Below are 18,460 nucleotides of genomic sequence, written 5' to 3'. Positions count from 1 at the left end.
CAACCTTCGAGGCAGTTCAAGCAAAAATTTTAAGAACAATTTTACGTGCCCCAAATTGTGTTTCGAATCCCATTCTCCGTCTAGAAACAGGGATGCTATCTGTTGAGTCGCGTGTATGGATATGCAAGTTAAATTTATGGCTCAAAATGTTTTTTGTTCTGATCGGTTTAGTGCCATTAATTCTAACAGACTCCTTTTTGTCTTTGGAAGGAGACACTGACCTTGAAACTCTTATCTCTTGGACTCTCACTATCTGAAATAACTCTACTAGGCTATGATAAAGCAAAATCTGTGATTTCTCAACGCATCAAGGATATTGATTTCCAGACTCATATAAGCCAACTAACTTTACATCCTGTTAGGGAATCCAGTAGACCTGGCAAATATGCGAAATATTTTGAGAATTTGAATGTCCCGAAATTCAGAAGAGCTTTCATGTCAGCAAGGTTTAACATCTTACCATCAGCAGTCCTGGAGGGCAGATTTAAAAAGATCCCTTACGAACACAGATACTGTCCTTGTGGCTCTGAGGAAATCGAAAATATTAATCATGTTCTCTTTGGCTGTTCTTTGTATACAGAAATACGTGCTTTATATATAACACCAATTGTGTTGCAGTTTCCAGGCAGACAAGAGCAATTTTATACCAATTTTCTACTTGCAGATCAGAAGGAAGTTATAACGCAAGCAGTTGCACAATTCTTTGCAGCTGCCATTGCAAATCGTAAACAGTTGGTTAAACAGATGTAATATAATATAATCTCAAAATCTGTATAGATGGCTTGATTTAACAGTAAAATTTGTAAAGGAGGAGGTATGGCCGTATTTTACCATACCATCAAACTAACCTAGTTGGGGACTAAAGTCTAATGAAGTTACCCCAATCAGTTGCATCTGATTAATGTCACTTTGTAGTTTAGCTCTTGCTTGGACAGGGGATATGACTGTGGTTTTGAACTAATATGTCTTGAATGTGGTACTCTATTACACAATATGATAGAGCTGTTTGTGAGGTGATGGCAGCCTACTCGTTGTCTGTTTACCTGATCGTGCAGCCCTATCCTTACTTTTTAGCCTTACTTTTTAGCCTTACTGTTTATAAACTATCATTTGGTTATACTCTCCAATCTGCCTGTACATGAACCTATGTTGTGTTTTAAATTGGAATTTTGTAATTGTGCTGGCCAAATGGCTGTAATAAAGTTATATTATTTATTTAGGGGGAAAGCAAAATACACAGACACACATACTATATATATATAAGTGTTCATGCGCACACACAAGATCTAGGTAGCAAAGGTGGGAGTAGTGAATAGATGTAAGGCTTTGTTAAAGGTATTTATTACCTATCCAGAGCTTTATTCCAATTGTTGGAATCGGGAGAGGTCAGTAGTTCCTGCGACAATTGGGGTTGGTGAGTGCATTGAGGTGCTTAGCCAAGAAAACAAACAGAGTGTCTGTAACTGGAGTGACACTGAAGCACAGCAAGTTGGGCCTGATATTTATACTGAAATTGGTGCTTAGGGCAGAAACTGAGGGTTCGGAAAGGTTTATAGCTCTTTAGAATATTTCCTGTGAGGGCAAAGCATGGCATGAACACGAATTGAATGCAGTGTGTGTTTGATGCAAATACCTCAGACAAAGACCACACTGCCTCTCAGGTCCTTGTTGGCTCTGAATTTCGATTGCGTTCACAATCCAATGTACACTACAATCTGAGGGTGACGCTCCCAGATGCAGCTCAACAATAACATGGCAGAGTATGGAAGCAAATATCTAGATATAGGTATTGGCAATACACAGACCACTGTCCACACTTAAAAATAAGTCACACAGTAGATTTCATTCAAGTCCTTGGAGGTTCTTTATCTTGAGTTACAAAATAATACAAATGAATAAATGAATGATTTATTATGGCACATGGCCAGCTTAAAAAAAAAAAAGAAGTAAAAACAAGTATTACAAAGAATCACAATAAGTAAACTGCATCCTAGCAATAAGGGTAAAATCAGTTCATAAAATGAAATCCTAAACCTTGCAAGTAAAAATTGTCCCAAATAACTTTAAGAAATATAGACTTAAAACAGTAGACTGACTCTATGTCATAATTATTTCAAGATAGAATTATAGAATAATAAAGTTGAAAGAGACCGCAAGAGTCTAACCCCCTGCCATGCAGGAAATCCAAATCAAAGCATGCCCAGCAGATGGCCATCCAGCCTCTGCTTGAAGACCTCCAAGGAGGGAGACTCCACTACACTCCAGGGGAGTTTGTTCCACTGTCGAACAGCCCTTACTCTCAGGAAGTTCTTCCTAATGGTGAGTTGGAATCTCTTTTCCTGTAGCTTGCATCCATTGTTCCGGGTCCCTGTCTCTGGAGCAGCAGAAAACAAGCTTGCTCCCTCCTCAACATGACATCCCTTCAAATATTTAAACAGGGCTATCATATCACCACTTAACCTTCGCTTCTCTAGGCTAAACATCCCCAGCTCCCTAAGTCATTCCTCGTAGGGCATGGCTTCCAGAACCTTCACCATTTTAGTCGCTCTCCTTTGGACATGCTCTAGTTTCTCCACATCCTTTTTAAACTGTGGTGCCCAGAACTGGACACAATAGTCCAGGTCGGTCCTGACCAAAGCAGAATAGAGTGTCACTATTACTTCCCTTGATCTAGACACTATACTTTTCTTGATGCAGCCTAAAATTGCATTGGCCTTTTTAGCTGCTGCGTCACACTGTTGACTCATTTTCAACTTGTGGTCTATTTGGATTCCTAGATCTCTTTCACTCATAATTTCATTCAGCCAGGTGTCGCCCATCCCATATCTGTGCATTTCATTTTTCCACCCTAAGTGCAATACCTTACATTTCTCCATGTTGAATTTCATTTTATTAGCTTTGGCCCAGCTTTCTAGTCTATTCAGGTCATCTTGAATTTTCATCTTGTCCTCTGAAGTATTAGCTACTCCTCCTAATTTGGTGTCATCTGCAAATTTGATAAGTATGCTCCCAATTTTGTCATCCAAGTCCTTGATAAAGATGTTGAATAGCGCTGGGCCCTGGACAGAACCCCACTGGATACCCCACTAGTCACTTCTCTCCAGGATGAAAAGGAGCCATTGTTGAGCACCCTTTTGGTTCGGCCGGTCAACCAATTACAAATCCATGTAACAGTTGCTTTGTCTAGCCCACATTTTACAAGCTTCTTTGCAAGAATATCATGGGGAACTTTGTCAAAGGCCTTACTGCAATCAAGATATACTATATCCACAGCATTCCCTTCATCTAACAAGCTGTTAATTTTATAAAAAAAAGAGATCAGGTTTGTCTTGCATGACTTCTTTCTCTGAAACCTGTGTTGACTTTTTGTGATTATGGCATTGCTTTCTAGATGTTCACAGACTCTCTGTTTAATGATCTGCTCTAGAATCTTTCCTGGTATTGATGTCAGACTAACTGGACGATATTTCATGGTTGTTTCTGCATCAGTTTCAAAAAATTTCTGCGACAAATAATCACAGTTACACAATATCTGGCAACTTCAACAGTTACCTGCTCCTAATAATGCAAATATTTGCAAGCTCTCCTCTCCAACTTCCATCAACTTCACCATCTCCTGTTCACACCAGTCCAATCCACTCCGATTCGCATGTGAGCTGTATACTGTATTGGCTGTGAGTCATCTCCTGGAGCCAAACAGCATGAAGTGACCTCTGCAGTTGGTTTGCATCATGCCTTGGGCTCCGACTCTGTACTTTATGGCAGTCTCACAGGATATGATGCCAACTGTCAATCAAAGTATTTTTGCACATATTTCATGGAATATTGTTTCAACAGTCCCTTGACTATCTGCTTCCATTGATTCCCTCAAGGCAGTCCCCATCCAGTCTCTTCTTTGCTAGCTGCTATGAGTAAGGATACAATCGTTCCATGGATTTAGGGTATCTGCAACAGGATCATGCTCGGGTCACTCACACCAACTTTATTAATTTACTGTCAAATAGGGAAGGGTAAATGGGGGCTAAATCTGGGGGTAACGCCCTCCTCTCTTAACTCTGATTTTCACTTATCTGTCATTGTCCTTCTTTACAGAAGAACTTGTGAGTCAAGAGAGAGTCCACACAGGAAAGAAGTCACATAAATGCCAGCATTGTGGAAAATGTTTTTCTACAAAGTCACTCTTAGTGAGACATCAGAGAGTCCACACAGCAGAGAAGCCATTCAAATGCCAGCATTGTGGGAAAAGTTTTTCTACGAAGTCACACTTAGTGACACATCTGAGAGTTCACATAGGAGAGAAGCCATTCAAATGCCAGCATTGTGGGAAATGTTTTTCTTTGAAGTCAGTCCTAATGACACATCAGAGAGTCCACACAGGAGAGAAGCCATATAAATGCCAGCATTGTGGGAAATGTTTTTCTTGGAAGTCATACCTAGTGATACACCAGAGAGTCCACACAGGAGAGAAGCCATTCAAATGCCAGCGTTGTGGGAAAGGTTTTTCTCAGAAGTCAGTCCTAATGACACATCAGAGAGTCCACACAGGAGAGAAGCCATACAAATGCCAGCGTTGTGGGAAATGTTTTTCTTGTAAGTCACACGTAGTGTCACATCAGAGAGTCCACACAGGAGAGAAGCCATACAAATGCCAGCATTGTGGGAAATGTTATTCTCAGAGGTCAAACCTAGTGAGACACAAGAGCATCCACACAGGAGAGAAGCCATACAAATGCCAGCACTGTGGGAAATGTTTTTCTTGGAAGTCAAATCTAGTAACACATCAGAGAGGCCACACAGGAGAGAAGCCATACAAATGCCAGTATTGTGGGAAATGTTTTTCTCGGAAGTCAAACCTAGTGAGACACAAGAGAGTCCACACAGGAGAGAAGCCACACAAATCCCAGAAGTGAATTAACATTATTTTTCTCAATAATGAATACAAAAAATATATTTTCAATCCAGTGGTGCTAAGAAAAGGCCCTTGTGATTTTGTTTGTAAGCTTTGTGTGTCGATATATCTGTTCGTGTTCTAAAGTTGTATTTTGTTATTTTAAGGTTTTAATTGCTAATAGTATAGATAATTACTTTGGGATGTAAATTTGGCTGGAGATTGTGGGTCGTGGTATAGGTTAGGTAGTTCGGGGGCTGGGATTTGTTATAGATGTGTAGAATAGTTATGGGAATGATAAACTTTTGCAATGTGTGGGATGTTGGCTGAAGAAAGTTGGGGGCAGGTATTGACAGAAAGGGCTAGTTTGTGGGAATGGCAATGGTGGCCTTGTTACCTGTGGGGCAGAGACTGTGGGAATTGGAGGTGGGGGCTACGGTTTGAAGAGGGTGGTGTTTTAGGTTTTGACGTTTTAATGTATTGTTTGGATTGGAGTGGGCAGTTCTGGCTTAAACACTGGATTTCTATGTGTTCTCAATAAAGTTCTTTGCTGTTTCAACACACTGGACTCTTGAATGCACAGAAGTTCTGAATCTGCCCAAAACTGACCCTTTCTTCTCTCCTCAGTCCTCAGCTCCATTCCCAGCCATAAGAACAGCAGAGGCAAACACACACAGTCACACACACACACACACACACACACACAGGATACACAGAGAGAGCCTTCCTTTCCTGCCTTTCCCTCCTGAGTCCAGCTCTGCACCTTGGGCTCCATTGTGGTTTCTTCATAGGAAGGAAGGAAGGGGAGGCCGCTGAACCCCCAAAGCATACCTTCCTTTCCCGCAAAGGCTCCCAGCGGAATAAGCAGCAGCAGCATCTAGGCCCTGGCAATCCCTGCGCATGCTGAGAAGTGGCATCGAGGGGGATGTTGCGGTCTGCCAGGACTAAAAGCCTAGGCGAATCCAGCAGCAGCTCAAAGACCAGTTGTGTCAGCTTCGCTAGGGAGTCTGTTAAGGAACGGGGCGGAAGTAGGCCAAGAGAATCACCAGTCTTTCCCTAGTCTTTAAGCTGAGGTAAATACATTCAATGTGGTCCATCATATGGATAGGTATCCTGCTCAAGGCAAGATTGTCTTCATGGACCAAAGGCAATCCCCTTACCTGCTCACTGAGGGAGAACCCAGCTGGTAAGGCCTGATCCCAGGTGGCTGAGCTCTCATCACCCAGCCAGGTCTCCGTGAAACAAGCCAGGTCAGCCTCTTGGTCCAGTAGGAGATCATGGACTATGTGTGTTTTATTTTTGACTGACCTGGCATTACACAAGAGCAGGGAAAGGTTCTGTGGTTGGTTTGGTATGCTCTCCAGCCCTTTTGGGATAGCAGGGAGAATGGAAAGGGAGAGAGATATCCTAATTGCAGCCCATCTTGCAACACAAAAGGCAGTACTTTGGAAAAGGAATAGCTTTTATTGAAGAAGAAGATACATGTAATAGAAGTCACTTTTTTGTCAGGAATTAAAGAAGATATAAACATATCCCTTTTACAACCATATGAATCCACCCCATTCCATTTACCAATCAAGCTAATTAATTGGATATCCCTTTCCCGCACAGTGTTCTCCCGCCCTTTTCTGCGCAGTGTCCTCCCATCCGGGATTCTGGCAGCTTTCCTAAAAGCAATTAAGCTCTCATGTGCCTTTTCTCAACCACTGCACCTGTGGCCTTGGACCACAGAACTCAGCCACACAACAGTTTAATTAATATTATGGCTTAACTATATATATAGTTAATAAATATATATCCCCATCAATCCCAATCTAGTATGATACCATGTGAAAAGATAATAAGCATAAACCTGTAACAACATAATGCAATATAAAATACCAATAACTCTCTATGTTCCCCCTCCTTTTACAGAGACAGTCTTTTAAACGCAAGCCTCTGTTAGAAGGATGATTCCCACATATTCCAACCCTAGCAAAGAAGCACATTCTTTAGCCATGATCTCCCTACCTCTTTCTACCATCTTCTATTAAAGCACATATTAAAACATTATTTTAACCCACCATAAATCCCATCTATCTTAACTCTAATCTAAACCTAAACCTATAACCTTTATGGCATGAATCCCAAATGAATAAATGCATGAATAAAGGTATTCGTGACATATTGTGATTTCAGGCTGGTGCTCCTTCCCTGAATGAGACTGGCCCATTGCAACCTGAGGCTGATGCTTCTTGCCTGAAACATTGAGACTGGCCCATTGTGACTTCAGTCTGATGCTCCTTGGATGAAGGACTGAGACAGTACTATTGTGACTTCAGGGTGGTGTTATTTACCTGAAGGATTGGGACTGGCCCATTATGTGTCAGAAACAGTGTATAAGGGTTCTGTCATAAAGAGTAAAATATTAGGGTTTGGTTATTAAAGTAGGAGTTATAGTTGTAGTTCATAGTAGGTAGTGTAGAGTGATGTGTTGTAGAAAGCATGTAGTGGGAAATGTTAGGAAGACAGAGTGGCTTTTACATGGCCTCAGAAGGAGCGATCAGGCAGACCCAGCAACATCAGGGACTGCCTGAAGGACGAGACTTCTCCCTCCTTTAATTGTCACCTTGCATCTGTATTGTATTCAATTTTTACTGTACACCGCTATGATCATTGCGGAATAGCGGTCTATAAATAAAACCTTTTATTATTATTAAGGAGGGCATTTGGAGAGGGGCTGGGGTTACAGCTGGAGGCTGGTTGACAAGGAGGAGTCAAGCTGGCTTCGGAACAATGCTCTTCAAGGTGAGGCTGTCTGGGAGAAGGGAAGGGAAGTATAGACGACCTTGGCTTAGGGAGGGGTTGAACAAGGTCCTTTGGACTTCAGACTTTGCAAAAACATGTTAATGGATGTTTCTGCCTAGATTCATCAATAAAGCTGCTCTTGTTTCAAATGGGTTTTATTTTTTGAGCACAGGACTAACTCTAGATCTCGCAGTTTGCAAAGTCTCACTTTTTTACCTCCAATGGAGACCCAGGAAGAAGAAGAGTTCTTGGGGAACCCGGTGGTTCTGGAGATCCCGGTGGTGGAGGAGCATGTGCCTTCTTCAGAGGAACTAGGGCCAAGCCCAAGACTGGGAAACCTCCTGAAGCTCACACCATCCAGGCCACCACTGGAGGATTTGGGTTTCCGGCCCCAGACTGGGGAAAGGAAGGCCGTCGGGGGGGCAGAGTGACAGCCTGGGACCTGGCAGTGGGGGAGTCGCTTGATAGCTGCCCCAGGATAGAAGAACCCCAGGTAGACGTTTATCGAATGGAGGAAGACATAAAGGAAATAAAGGACTGTATGAAGGGGATGGTGTCCAAGTTAAAGATGTGAGACAAATGTGTGAAGTCTGACTTAAACCCAAAACTGAAGAACCAAAGAACCAAGGAATGGTGTTTTAAAACAAGCTAAAGAACTAAACAAGATGGTTCCACGCAGAGCATTGATGTGAAGGAGGGATTTGGCATCTGAGACGAGGAAAGGCTGAGGAATTTGGAAGCTGAAGCGGGGAGATGTTCGGGTGTGTCGAACTATGACTGTGAAGGTGCTTTTTCTCCTGAGTGGCAATAAAGAGGAACTGACAAGACAACGGACTAATTTGAACAGAACGACCTGCCTTTGAACATTGTGGACTGTTTGAACAGCTGTCTCCTCCCGAAAAGAAGAAGTTGAGTAATGGGCTGCAATATTGCAAGATTTCAACAGCCAAAAGCCAGAAAGAATAAAAGTATAAGGATCCTTGGCTTTCACCCTAATTTTGTTGGCACCAGCCGTGAGGCAACAATGTCATCCCCAGCCTTCGAGGACAACTGATCAATGTCCGGAGGAAGGAAAGTGTGTGTGAGTATTGTATGAATGTGTGAGTGAATGAAAGAGCTCTTTATAATCAATGTTTGTATTATTTTTGTGATTTAATAAATTTTTGCATGTAAAGTGTTTAAACCCAAATTTGGTGTCTCACTATCTGTGTTAGCCCTCCTCTGAATAAGTCCACAGAAAGAGAAATTTTCATTACATGCTCTCAAGTTAAACAGGTTGCCCTTACAAACTTGGGCATAACAAAGATGTGGAGGAGGAAGATGTCAGAGGCAAACTGAGGGCAGCTGATGCTCCTTGCCTGAAGTATTGAGACTGTCCCATTGTGACTTCAGTCTGATGCTCCTTGCCTGAAGCATTGAGACTGCCCCATTGTGACTTCATTCTGATGCTCCTTTCCTGAATCATTGATAGTGTCCCATTGTGACTTCAGTCTGATGCTCCTTGCCTGAAGCATTGAGACTGTCCCATTGTGACTTCAGTCTGATGCTTCTTGCTTGAAGCACTGAGACTGTCCCATTGTGACTTCATTCTGATGCTCTTTGCCTGAAGCTTTGAGACTGTCCCATTGCGGTTTCCAAATCCTTCACCATTTTAGTCGCCCTCCTTTGGACTGGACACAATATTCCAGGTGGGGCCTGACCAGACCAGAATAGAGTGGCACTATTACTTCCCTTGATCTAGACACTATACCTCTATTGATGCAGCCTTTAATCGCATTGGCCTTTTTAGCTGCTGCATCACACTGTTGAGTCATGTTCAACTTGTGTCTACTTGATTCGTAGATCCCTTTCACACGTAGTTTCATTCATCCAGGTGTCCCCCATCCTATATCTGTGCATTTCATTTTTCCGCCCTTAATGCAGTACCTTACATTTCTCCATGTTGAATTTCATTTTGTTAGCTTTGGACCAGCTTTCTAGTCTATTCAGGTCCTTTTGAATTTTGATCCTGTTCTCTGGGGTATTAGCTACTCATCTTAATTTGGTGTCATCTGCAAATTTGATAAGTATGGCCCCAATTCTGTCCTCCAAGTCATTGATAGAGATGTTGAATAGCACTGGGCCCCGGACAGAGCGCCACTGGACACCCCACTGGTCACTTCTCTCCAGGATGAAAAGGAGTCATTCTTGAGCACCCTTTCGGTTTGGCCGGTCAACCAATTATAAATCCATGTAACAGTTACCTTGTCTAGCTTGTTTCATGTTTTTGTTTTATATTCTTTTTTTTAATTTTATTTTTATTTGGTTTTTCTTTTCTTTACATCCTTATTTTCAGTAATCATCAATAAAAGATCATACATATCGTCTATACCTTCCCTTATCCCATTCCCTTCTCTCCCTTTCCCCCCTTAAACCCCCCACCCTCTTACCCTTCCCCTCCTTCCCCTCCCCCCTGTACACATCCTAGTACATTCCAACCTATATAGTCCTTTATAGATTACATATTACTCTTTCAATTTTCCTTTACAATCATCATCCTTCCTTTACATATATCTATATACAAGTCATTTCTTTCGCTCTTTACCTCTTTACTTCCTAATCTTCCTTTTCTTTTCTTTTCCTCTCCTTTATTTTCCTTTTACTAGTTTTCTTTTCTTCTTTCCACATAACGTATTACTATGTTCCATTCATCTTTATCCTTATCCTCTTCCTCTTTCTTTCCTTTTAACCTTTTAGACAATCTGTCTGAATCTCTCATATCTAACAACTTATTAGTCCATTCTTTTAATGTAGGGGTCTGTGTAGATCTCCATTTTTGGGCGTATAACAACCTTGCTGCTGTCACCATGTATAACACAATTTTCCAATATGTTCTTTCAGTCTCTCTTCCTATCACGCCTGTCATATTTAACAAAAATAACTCCAGGTTTTTTGGGAAATTCCTTTCCAACATTTCTTTCATTGCTTCATATATTTCCCCCCAAAACTGCTTTGCTTTGTTACAGACCCACCACATGTGGTAAAACATTCCTTCTGTTTTTCCACACTTCCAACACATTTTGTTTACCTTTTTGTACATTTTGGATAGCTTAACCGGTGTCAAATACCAAAAATAAAACATTTTAAAGAAATTTTCTTTCAGGTGCTGTGCCATGGTGAACTTATAGGTTTTCCTCCATGACAACTCCCAGTTTTCTAAGAATATATTTTGTTGTATTATTTGACTCCACTTTGTCATGTTTTCTTTAATCACTTCCTGTTCCAAATCTCTTTTTAGTAGTTCCCTATAATATTTTGTTATCTTTTTCTTTTTCTGTTTTTCTAATATTATTATGTCCAATTCATTGTTTTTTTCTCTATTCCTTCTTGCTTCATGTCTTTCTTAAATCTTTCTTCTAATTGTTTATATGCAAACCATTCTATTTCTATATTTTCTTGTTCTAATTTTTCTCTAGATTTAAGTTTTAATACCGCTTTTTCCCCTTCTTCCACAATATGCTCATATGTTATCCATTTTTCTTGTACTTTTCTAAATTGTTTTATATTCTGTTTAATTTGGTTAATTGCTATTAGTGAATTGCCAAGAGTGGCCACCAGATGGCGCTCCAGGATAGAAGTTGGTGAGAAGCCAAAGGAGGCTGCAGTGCCCTGAGGATCCACAAGAGGGCGATGTTGTATTAGGAATGTTCTTTTTTTTAAATACATTTTTATTAAATTAAAAAACATATATACATACATGCATATTCACTGCATACAAAGTCAAACATAAAACATTCTTAATTACTTACTTAACATTGACATTCTTACCTACCAACTTACAATTACACACACTTAGAAAATTAGTTCTATAATTCTTTCTTCTTCTTTCTCCGCTCTCCTCGCATCCAAATCTAATTTCTGAGACATCCCAATCATTCTTCTACCTATCATTCTGACATTCACACGACTTCCATTTCCTCCTTCTGCTGTTTGTACAAATAATAACAAATAGTGACTTTCTTTCCTTTATAATCCTGTTGTAACTACACTCGATTTCATAATATTAAAAAAAAACAAACAGGTAAAGCTAATGAGGTCATCCAAACTTAATCTGTTATTATTGCGGCTTCACAGATTAAACACTTTCTCTCAGCAATCTTTTACTCTCTACAATGTTTCTACTAATTATTACATTCCCTTCGATATAATATATTTACTACCTTCTCATTAAAAGCTAATTGACAGAATGTTCCATCCCATCATTAATTGTCATTAAATGTCCAGATCTTCTTTAGATACGCCGTTACAGGCGCCCAAGTATCATCTACTGAGTTTGTCGTTTTCCCTCTTAAAATTTGAGTAAGCTTATCCATCTCTATTGCTTCATAGAGGTTACTTAACCAATCTTCTTTGTCAGGAATCTCCTCATTCTTCCATTTCTGTGCCAGCGAGATCCTAGCTGTGGTAACTGCATAAAACAGAGTTTTACCAAAAAATTTTTCCGGGGTTTCATCAATCACATTTAGTAGATACATTTCAGGTTTCCTCTGCAATGGTGTTCCTAATATTTCCGATAATGTATCATTGACGATATCCCAATATTTCCCCACCTTCATACAGGACCACCAAGAATGGAAGAAAGTGCCAGGATCCCTTTTACACTTCCAACATAAATTACAACTTTTAAAATACATTTTTGAGATTTTTTCTGGTATTCAGATACCAGCGGTAATAAAGTTTGTAACAGTTTTCTCTGATTCGCTGAGATACTGTCTGCTTTTTAACATTCTGCCATACTTTTTCCCAGTTTACTAAATCTAGATTGTGTCCGATGTTTTGTGCCCATTTTACGATCACTTCTTTAATGGTTTCAGTCTCCATACTTTCTCTCAGTAAGATGTTATAAAGTTTCCCAATCAATCCTTTTTTCCCTGCGATAATAATCTTAAATATTTCAAGTCCTTCGTTTTTCCCCACAAAGCCCATACTCTTTTTATCCCATTGAAACCTCTCAAAAATCTGCCTGTAGGGGAACCAGCCAATCCTAAATCCTTCCAACTCTAACTCTTCTCGGGTTTTTAACTTCACTCCTCCAGCGTGAGATTTTAATAATATCTTATATGTGAGCCAATTTTCATTCTGGATGGTGTCCCTCCTCTGTAACGATTCCCTGGGAGAAACCCAGTCGGGCAGTTTTTGAACCCAGCGCCTTTTATATCTTTTCCAGACATCCAGTAGAGACCTTCTAATACAGTGATTATTAACATCGGGGTTAACTTTCTCTTTATCATATATAAGGTAAGCGTGCCATCCGAATTGGAGGCTCGCCCCCTCAATCACCAAAAGGTTGGCATTCTCCAATGTAATCCACTCCCTCAACCATGACAAACAACATGAATCGTAATATAATTCTAAATTTGGTATCGCTAATCCACTTCTTAGTTTAGTGTCCTGTAAAATTTTTAGTCTAGATCTAGGTTTTTTCCCTTGCCAAATAAAAGATGAAATTTCTTTATGCCAATTTTTAAATGTTTTTTCCTTTATCGAGATTGGAATCATTTGAAAATAAAATATCAACCTTGGTAATATTGAGAGTTTTATTGCCTCCATCCTGCCAAAAAATGATAACTTGGTTCTACTCCATCTTCTCATATCTTTCTTAATTGCTTCCCATATTATCTTGTAATTTTTATCAAGTTTATGTTGCTATTGGTCAAATTTATTCCCAGGTATTTAGCTGTTTTTTGAATCTGTATGCCCGTCTGGGGATATGTCTGTTTAAGTTTTAAAGTTATATTTTGTTAAGTTTTGGTTTTAATTGCTATTAGTATATTTCTTTTCTTTAGTTTATAAATTTGGCTGGGGATTATGGGTTGTGGAGTAGATTAGCTAGATAGAGGGGTGGGATTTGTTGCAGCTGGCTAGAATAGTTAAGGGAATGATAGCTTTTGGAATTTGTGGGATGTTGGATGAAGAAAGTTGGTAGTCGGTAGTAACATAAAGAGGGCTAGTTTCTGGGCATGGCAAAGGGGGCTTTTTTACCTATGAGGCGTAGACTGTGGGAATTGGAGGTGGGGGCTAGGTTTGGAAGAGGTTGGAGTTTTTGGTTTTAGGGATTTAATGTATTCTTTGGTTTGGGGAGGGCAGCTCTGATTTAAAAGCTGAATTTCTCACTATGTGTTCTTAATAAAGTTCTTTGCTGTTTCAACACACTGGACTCACTGATGGACAGAAGTTGTGAATTTGCACAAAATTGACACTTTCTTTTCTCCTCAGTCCTCAGCTCCATTCCCAGCCATAAGAACAGAGGCAAACAGACAAACACACACACAAACACACACTCACACTCAGAGAAACAGAGCTATATGTACAAAGCAGAGCCTTCCCAGCCTTTCTCTCCTGAGTCCAGCTCCGCTGGTTGGGCTCCATTCTGGAAGGAAGGAAGGAAGGAAGGAAGGAGGAAGGAAGGAAGGAAGGGCATACTACTTCCTTTCTTCCAAAGGCCAAGAGTGGAATAAGCAGCAGCAGCAGCAGCAGCAGCAGCAAGGGCCATGCAATCCCTGCGCATACTCAGGAGGGGCCTATGGCTGCTAATGTGCATGCAGAGTGTCAGCCTCTGAAGCCATTGCTGCCCTCACAGCCTGCTCTGAGGGAGGGAAGTGGAGGAGAGCGCTTGTTCGTTTGAAGGATTGGCTGGAGGGTCTTCTGGGGGAGGTGTTGGGGTGTTGTAAGAAGGAATGAAACCCCGATCTCCCCCCAAAGAAAGGCAGGGGACCTGCTAGTCCGCCTCTCCCTCTTTCTTTCCCTGCCCCCTCCTTCAGGGGGTCCTTGGGGCCCAGGTACTTGGGAGGTTATTATGTGAAAAGAGGGCAGGGGGACCCTTGGAGAGAGGCATGGCCATGGAGGGGAGGGGAATCTGAAGGTAAAAAGGGGTTTGAGAAGCCCCCTTCCTCCTGGAAAGTGGGGCAGAGGAGAGACTCTCCCTTCTGATGCCTCATTTGGGGGAGATTTTTGTGCCAAATAAAGAACCTCACACAGCATAGGCTTCAATAGCATTAGGAACAACAACATTTGGCAGGGAGTTTTCTCTGGGGGGAGGGGGCTCTGTCTGGGGGGAGAGAAGAGCCCAAATATAGGCCAAAGCCAAGAGGAGGGAGATGGACAGACCCCAAAGCCCCTTCTGGGGAGACAGACACCCTCCTAGCATGAATTTCCTAAATTGCCCCCAACAAGCTGGCTACTCATTTGACTAACCTACGAAAGGATGGAAGGCCAAGTGGATCTTGGAGCCTTGCCTGGGATCGAACTCACAACCGTGGCTGCAGCGCTGACATTTAACCACTGCGCCACCAGTGCCCCAGGTTCTCCACGATCCTCTAGTCTAGACAATTCAACATCCCCCTTACTTTCTTCTCTGCGTGGCTAATGTAGTATTTCATTGTTGTATGACCTTTAAGCCAAATAACCAGAGTACAATATTGCTGCAAACTTCACTTAATTCCAAAATATAACACAGTTGGAATATTCTGAAGAAGCTGAATAAGGAAATCAGATTAGATTGTACTGTTTACATATTCGAGTCTGTCATTTTCACATCATATACACGTTGTTAACTGCCCTTGAACTGGTCCCGAGGCCCCCGACTCATGCTGACCCTGTGGATGAGACATCTCCAAGACCCCTGTCCTCCATTGCTCTGCTTAGGTCCTGCAGATTCAGGTCCGATTATTGACTCTACCCATTGGGCATGCGGTTTCCTCTACCTTCTATATTTCCTAGCATCATTGTCCTGCCTAATGAGTCATGCCTTCTTGTGATGTGTCCAAATACGACAGGCTCAATTTAGTCATCTTGGCTTCCAGAGAGAGATCAGTCTTGATCTGCTTTAGGACCCATTTGTTTGGCTTTTGGGCTGTCCATGGGATCCTTAGCACTTTTCCCCACCATCGCATCTCGAATGAGTTGATTTTCTTCCTCTTGGCTTTAACTGTCCAGTTCTCACATGTGTATAAAATGATGAGGAATCCCATGACTTTGACAATTCTAGTTTTAGTTCTCACTTGTTTATCTTCAGGATCTCGTCTAGTTCTTTCTTCGCTGCCCTCCCCATTCCTAGTCTTCCTCTGATTTCTTGACTGCAGTCTCCATTCTGATCAATGCTTGATCCAAGGTACAAGAACTCTTTAATTGTTGCGATTTACTCACAGTCTAAGTTGAATTTATGCAGCTTCTCCATGCTTGTTATTTTTGTTTTCTTTATGTTCAGCAGTAATCCTGCCTTTACACTTTCACATCAGCCCTTTTCACATCATATACAAACAGTTACTTGAACATCTAAACAAAGGCCTGACTTTCAGTGTCACACCACTGATCACAACACACATAGTGGTTTTATGGGCACATACCTGTCATCACACACCTCATCCCTTTGCTGTTTTGCTTCTTTGTGTGTGAGGATCTGTTTCTCTCACAATTTTTCTTCCTCACTGATTTTTCTCTTTCTATCCCCACAGCTTTTCTCTCTATTAATCTCCCACTTCACTTTCTCTCTTTCTTTCTCTCCTCTCCCTCCATATTTTCCTTCTGTATGAGAAAAAAAGAAACTACGTTTCTGACTCTCTAAGACTTATCCCTCCCTCACAGACACACAAGGCATTAAGTGCATGTCTGCATCCATTGGAAAGATGGTCAATATGCCCACTGCCCCCTCCAAACATGGGAGATTTCAGGCATATGTAATGAGAAGTAACATCCTCGATAAGGACATCACACATTATGACTTTTGTAGATCAGAGAGTGAGCTGGTTTACACAGAATTCAACCCCATTACATGATGAGCCACATTTTCTTTCTTTAATGTGTTTATTGCACTTACATTCCTGCTTTTCTCCCAAAATGGGATACAAGGTGGCTTACAATAATCTTTAAAACATTCAACTAATACATTAATTTACAAAAGCTATAAAGAAATTAAGCGTCAGCATTGAAAACATGACTAAAACACTAAAAACAAAAACGTATTTAAAACAGTTTATATATATATACAATATATGTCTAGAGAGAGAGAGCATACCATGTCACACGCTGCAACTCCATAGTTAAAACCCCAAAGCCTGCCCAAATAGAAATGCCTCCATCTGCCACAGAAAGACAGGAGGGAAGGAGCCAACTGGACTTTCTGTGGAGCCAAGTCCTACCTATTGAGAGCAGCCACGGATAAGGCTCTCTCCCGAATCCTTACTAACCATGTCTGTGAGGATGGTGGGACTGTGAGGAAGCCCTCCCTTTAGATGTCAATGCACACCTTGGTTTATATCAAGAGATACGACCTTTCCAGTATTAAGAACAAAAGCTTTATGCTCACACACGCAGTTTCCCATCTCCACTCCTGCTTTTTCATACCTTCGAAGAAGAGATGGGTCATTCCTTCTATGGACTTAAACAGACCTCTGTGACATCCAAACATGAACAATGTGATTTCCCTAAATGCAACTTGACAAAAACCAACCAAATATGAACTAAGGTATCAGATCTTGGTTTCTCTTAACCAGAATTTACCCATAAAAAGCAACGCTGTGGCTTCTCCAAAGGATTCTTTAAAATTGAGTAGCTGGAGCTAATTAGTTTGAGTCTTAATACTTTCGTGGGGAGGAGGGCAGCCTCAGATCTGACCTAAATGCATTGCTGGTCACTTCTATCCTGACGGTCTTCAATAAAGTTCTTTTGTTTATTCAATTAAAAAAGAACTGGAAGCAAATGCTTTCAAACCCTTCTCCAGCGAGCAAAAAGAGGAGGGCAGAGTATGAGAGCTCAAGGCTCATATACTATTCATGTCACAAGAAACCACGGTTCCTCATTGCAATAATACCATGGCAGTATGTACATTAGATAGGGCTTTAAGTACCAAATGCTGAAAAACACACTCAGTAGCACACAGAAGATATAAGGAAAACTGTCGCATGGAGCAGGTCAGTGTCACCAAGTGAAGAAGAAGAAGGAAAAGTGTTTTATATACTGCCTCATATGGAGATCTCTGGTCAGCTCTATCAGTAACAGACCTCCCTCGGGTGATATTCTCCTGGCATTTTTGGACTACAAATCCCTATCAGTTCCTAAAGTGGAATGATATACACAAGTTACTGTTCAAAATATCTAGAAGATTGGGGAAAGCTCTGGCTGACTTTTCAGGGACAGGGATAGATCTTTCTTAGCTTCCTTTCTACATAAGATCCTACACAAAAACTGAACACAGAACCTCCTACATGCAAAGCATGAACGCTGTCAGTGCATTATAGCACCTTTCTTGCAATATGGTAAAAACACATACCAGGACCTATAACTGTAGAACATGAGATACATGATTTGGAGGTGAAGAAGGGACACCCCTTTCTCAGCATGAGATTAGCCCACATGGGCAGTAAGAAAGTGCTTAAGCAAAGAGGTTACAGTTTTTTTTTAAATAGGGTACTGAAGATGTCACAAGCTTTAGAGGGAAATCCTTTGTGACCACTGATGACATGGGCAATGTCCAGCAGATGACTGCCACATGAACAGCCACATCCCACCAAATACTTTAAAGGAAGCACCAGGGGATGGGGTGGAAAATCACTCTGTCTACCATTTATTACTCTTCTGAGAATACAGTCATTCATTCGCTGTCACCCACTGACCACAGTTCTCTGCATGGAATAGAAGTGGCTGGAAATACAAAACGCAGAACAACAGTGATTCAACAAAACAGTGGTGAAAAACAGCAAAGAGAAAACCAGCAGCAGGGAATAAACCTATGGCCAACTTCTGGCAGAA

The 18,460-nt window shown here is 41.2% G+C and overlaps 1 protein-coding gene across 1 annotated transcript in view; it reads left to right on the top strand.

The window, feature by feature from the left end:
• The window catches only part of LOC149285027 (uncharacterized), a 31,489-nt gene that overhangs the window by 297 nt on the left and 12,732 nt on the right, over nucleotides 1-18,460 (top strand). Inside the window, exon 2 of the mRNA XM_089495930.1 lies at nucleotides 4,093-4,871. Within this exon, the coding sequence (XP_089352056.1) occupies nucleotides 4,093-4,871 (779 nt within the window). The remainder of the gene's footprint in view (nucleotides 1-4,092; nucleotides 4,872-18,460) is intronic.

This window comes from Sceloporus occidentalis, unplaced genomic scaffold (assembly GCF_023333645.1).
Source record: "Sceloporus occidentalis isolate IW3139 unplaced genomic scaffold, rSceOcc1.0.p SCAF_86, whole genome shotgun sequence".
NCBI lineage: Eukaryota > Metazoa > Chordata > Lepidosauria > Squamata > Phrynosomatidae > Sceloporus > Sceloporus occidentalis.
The sequence above is the reverse complement of the archived record's forward strand: the minus strand, read 5'-3'. Positions and strand labels throughout refer to the sequence as shown.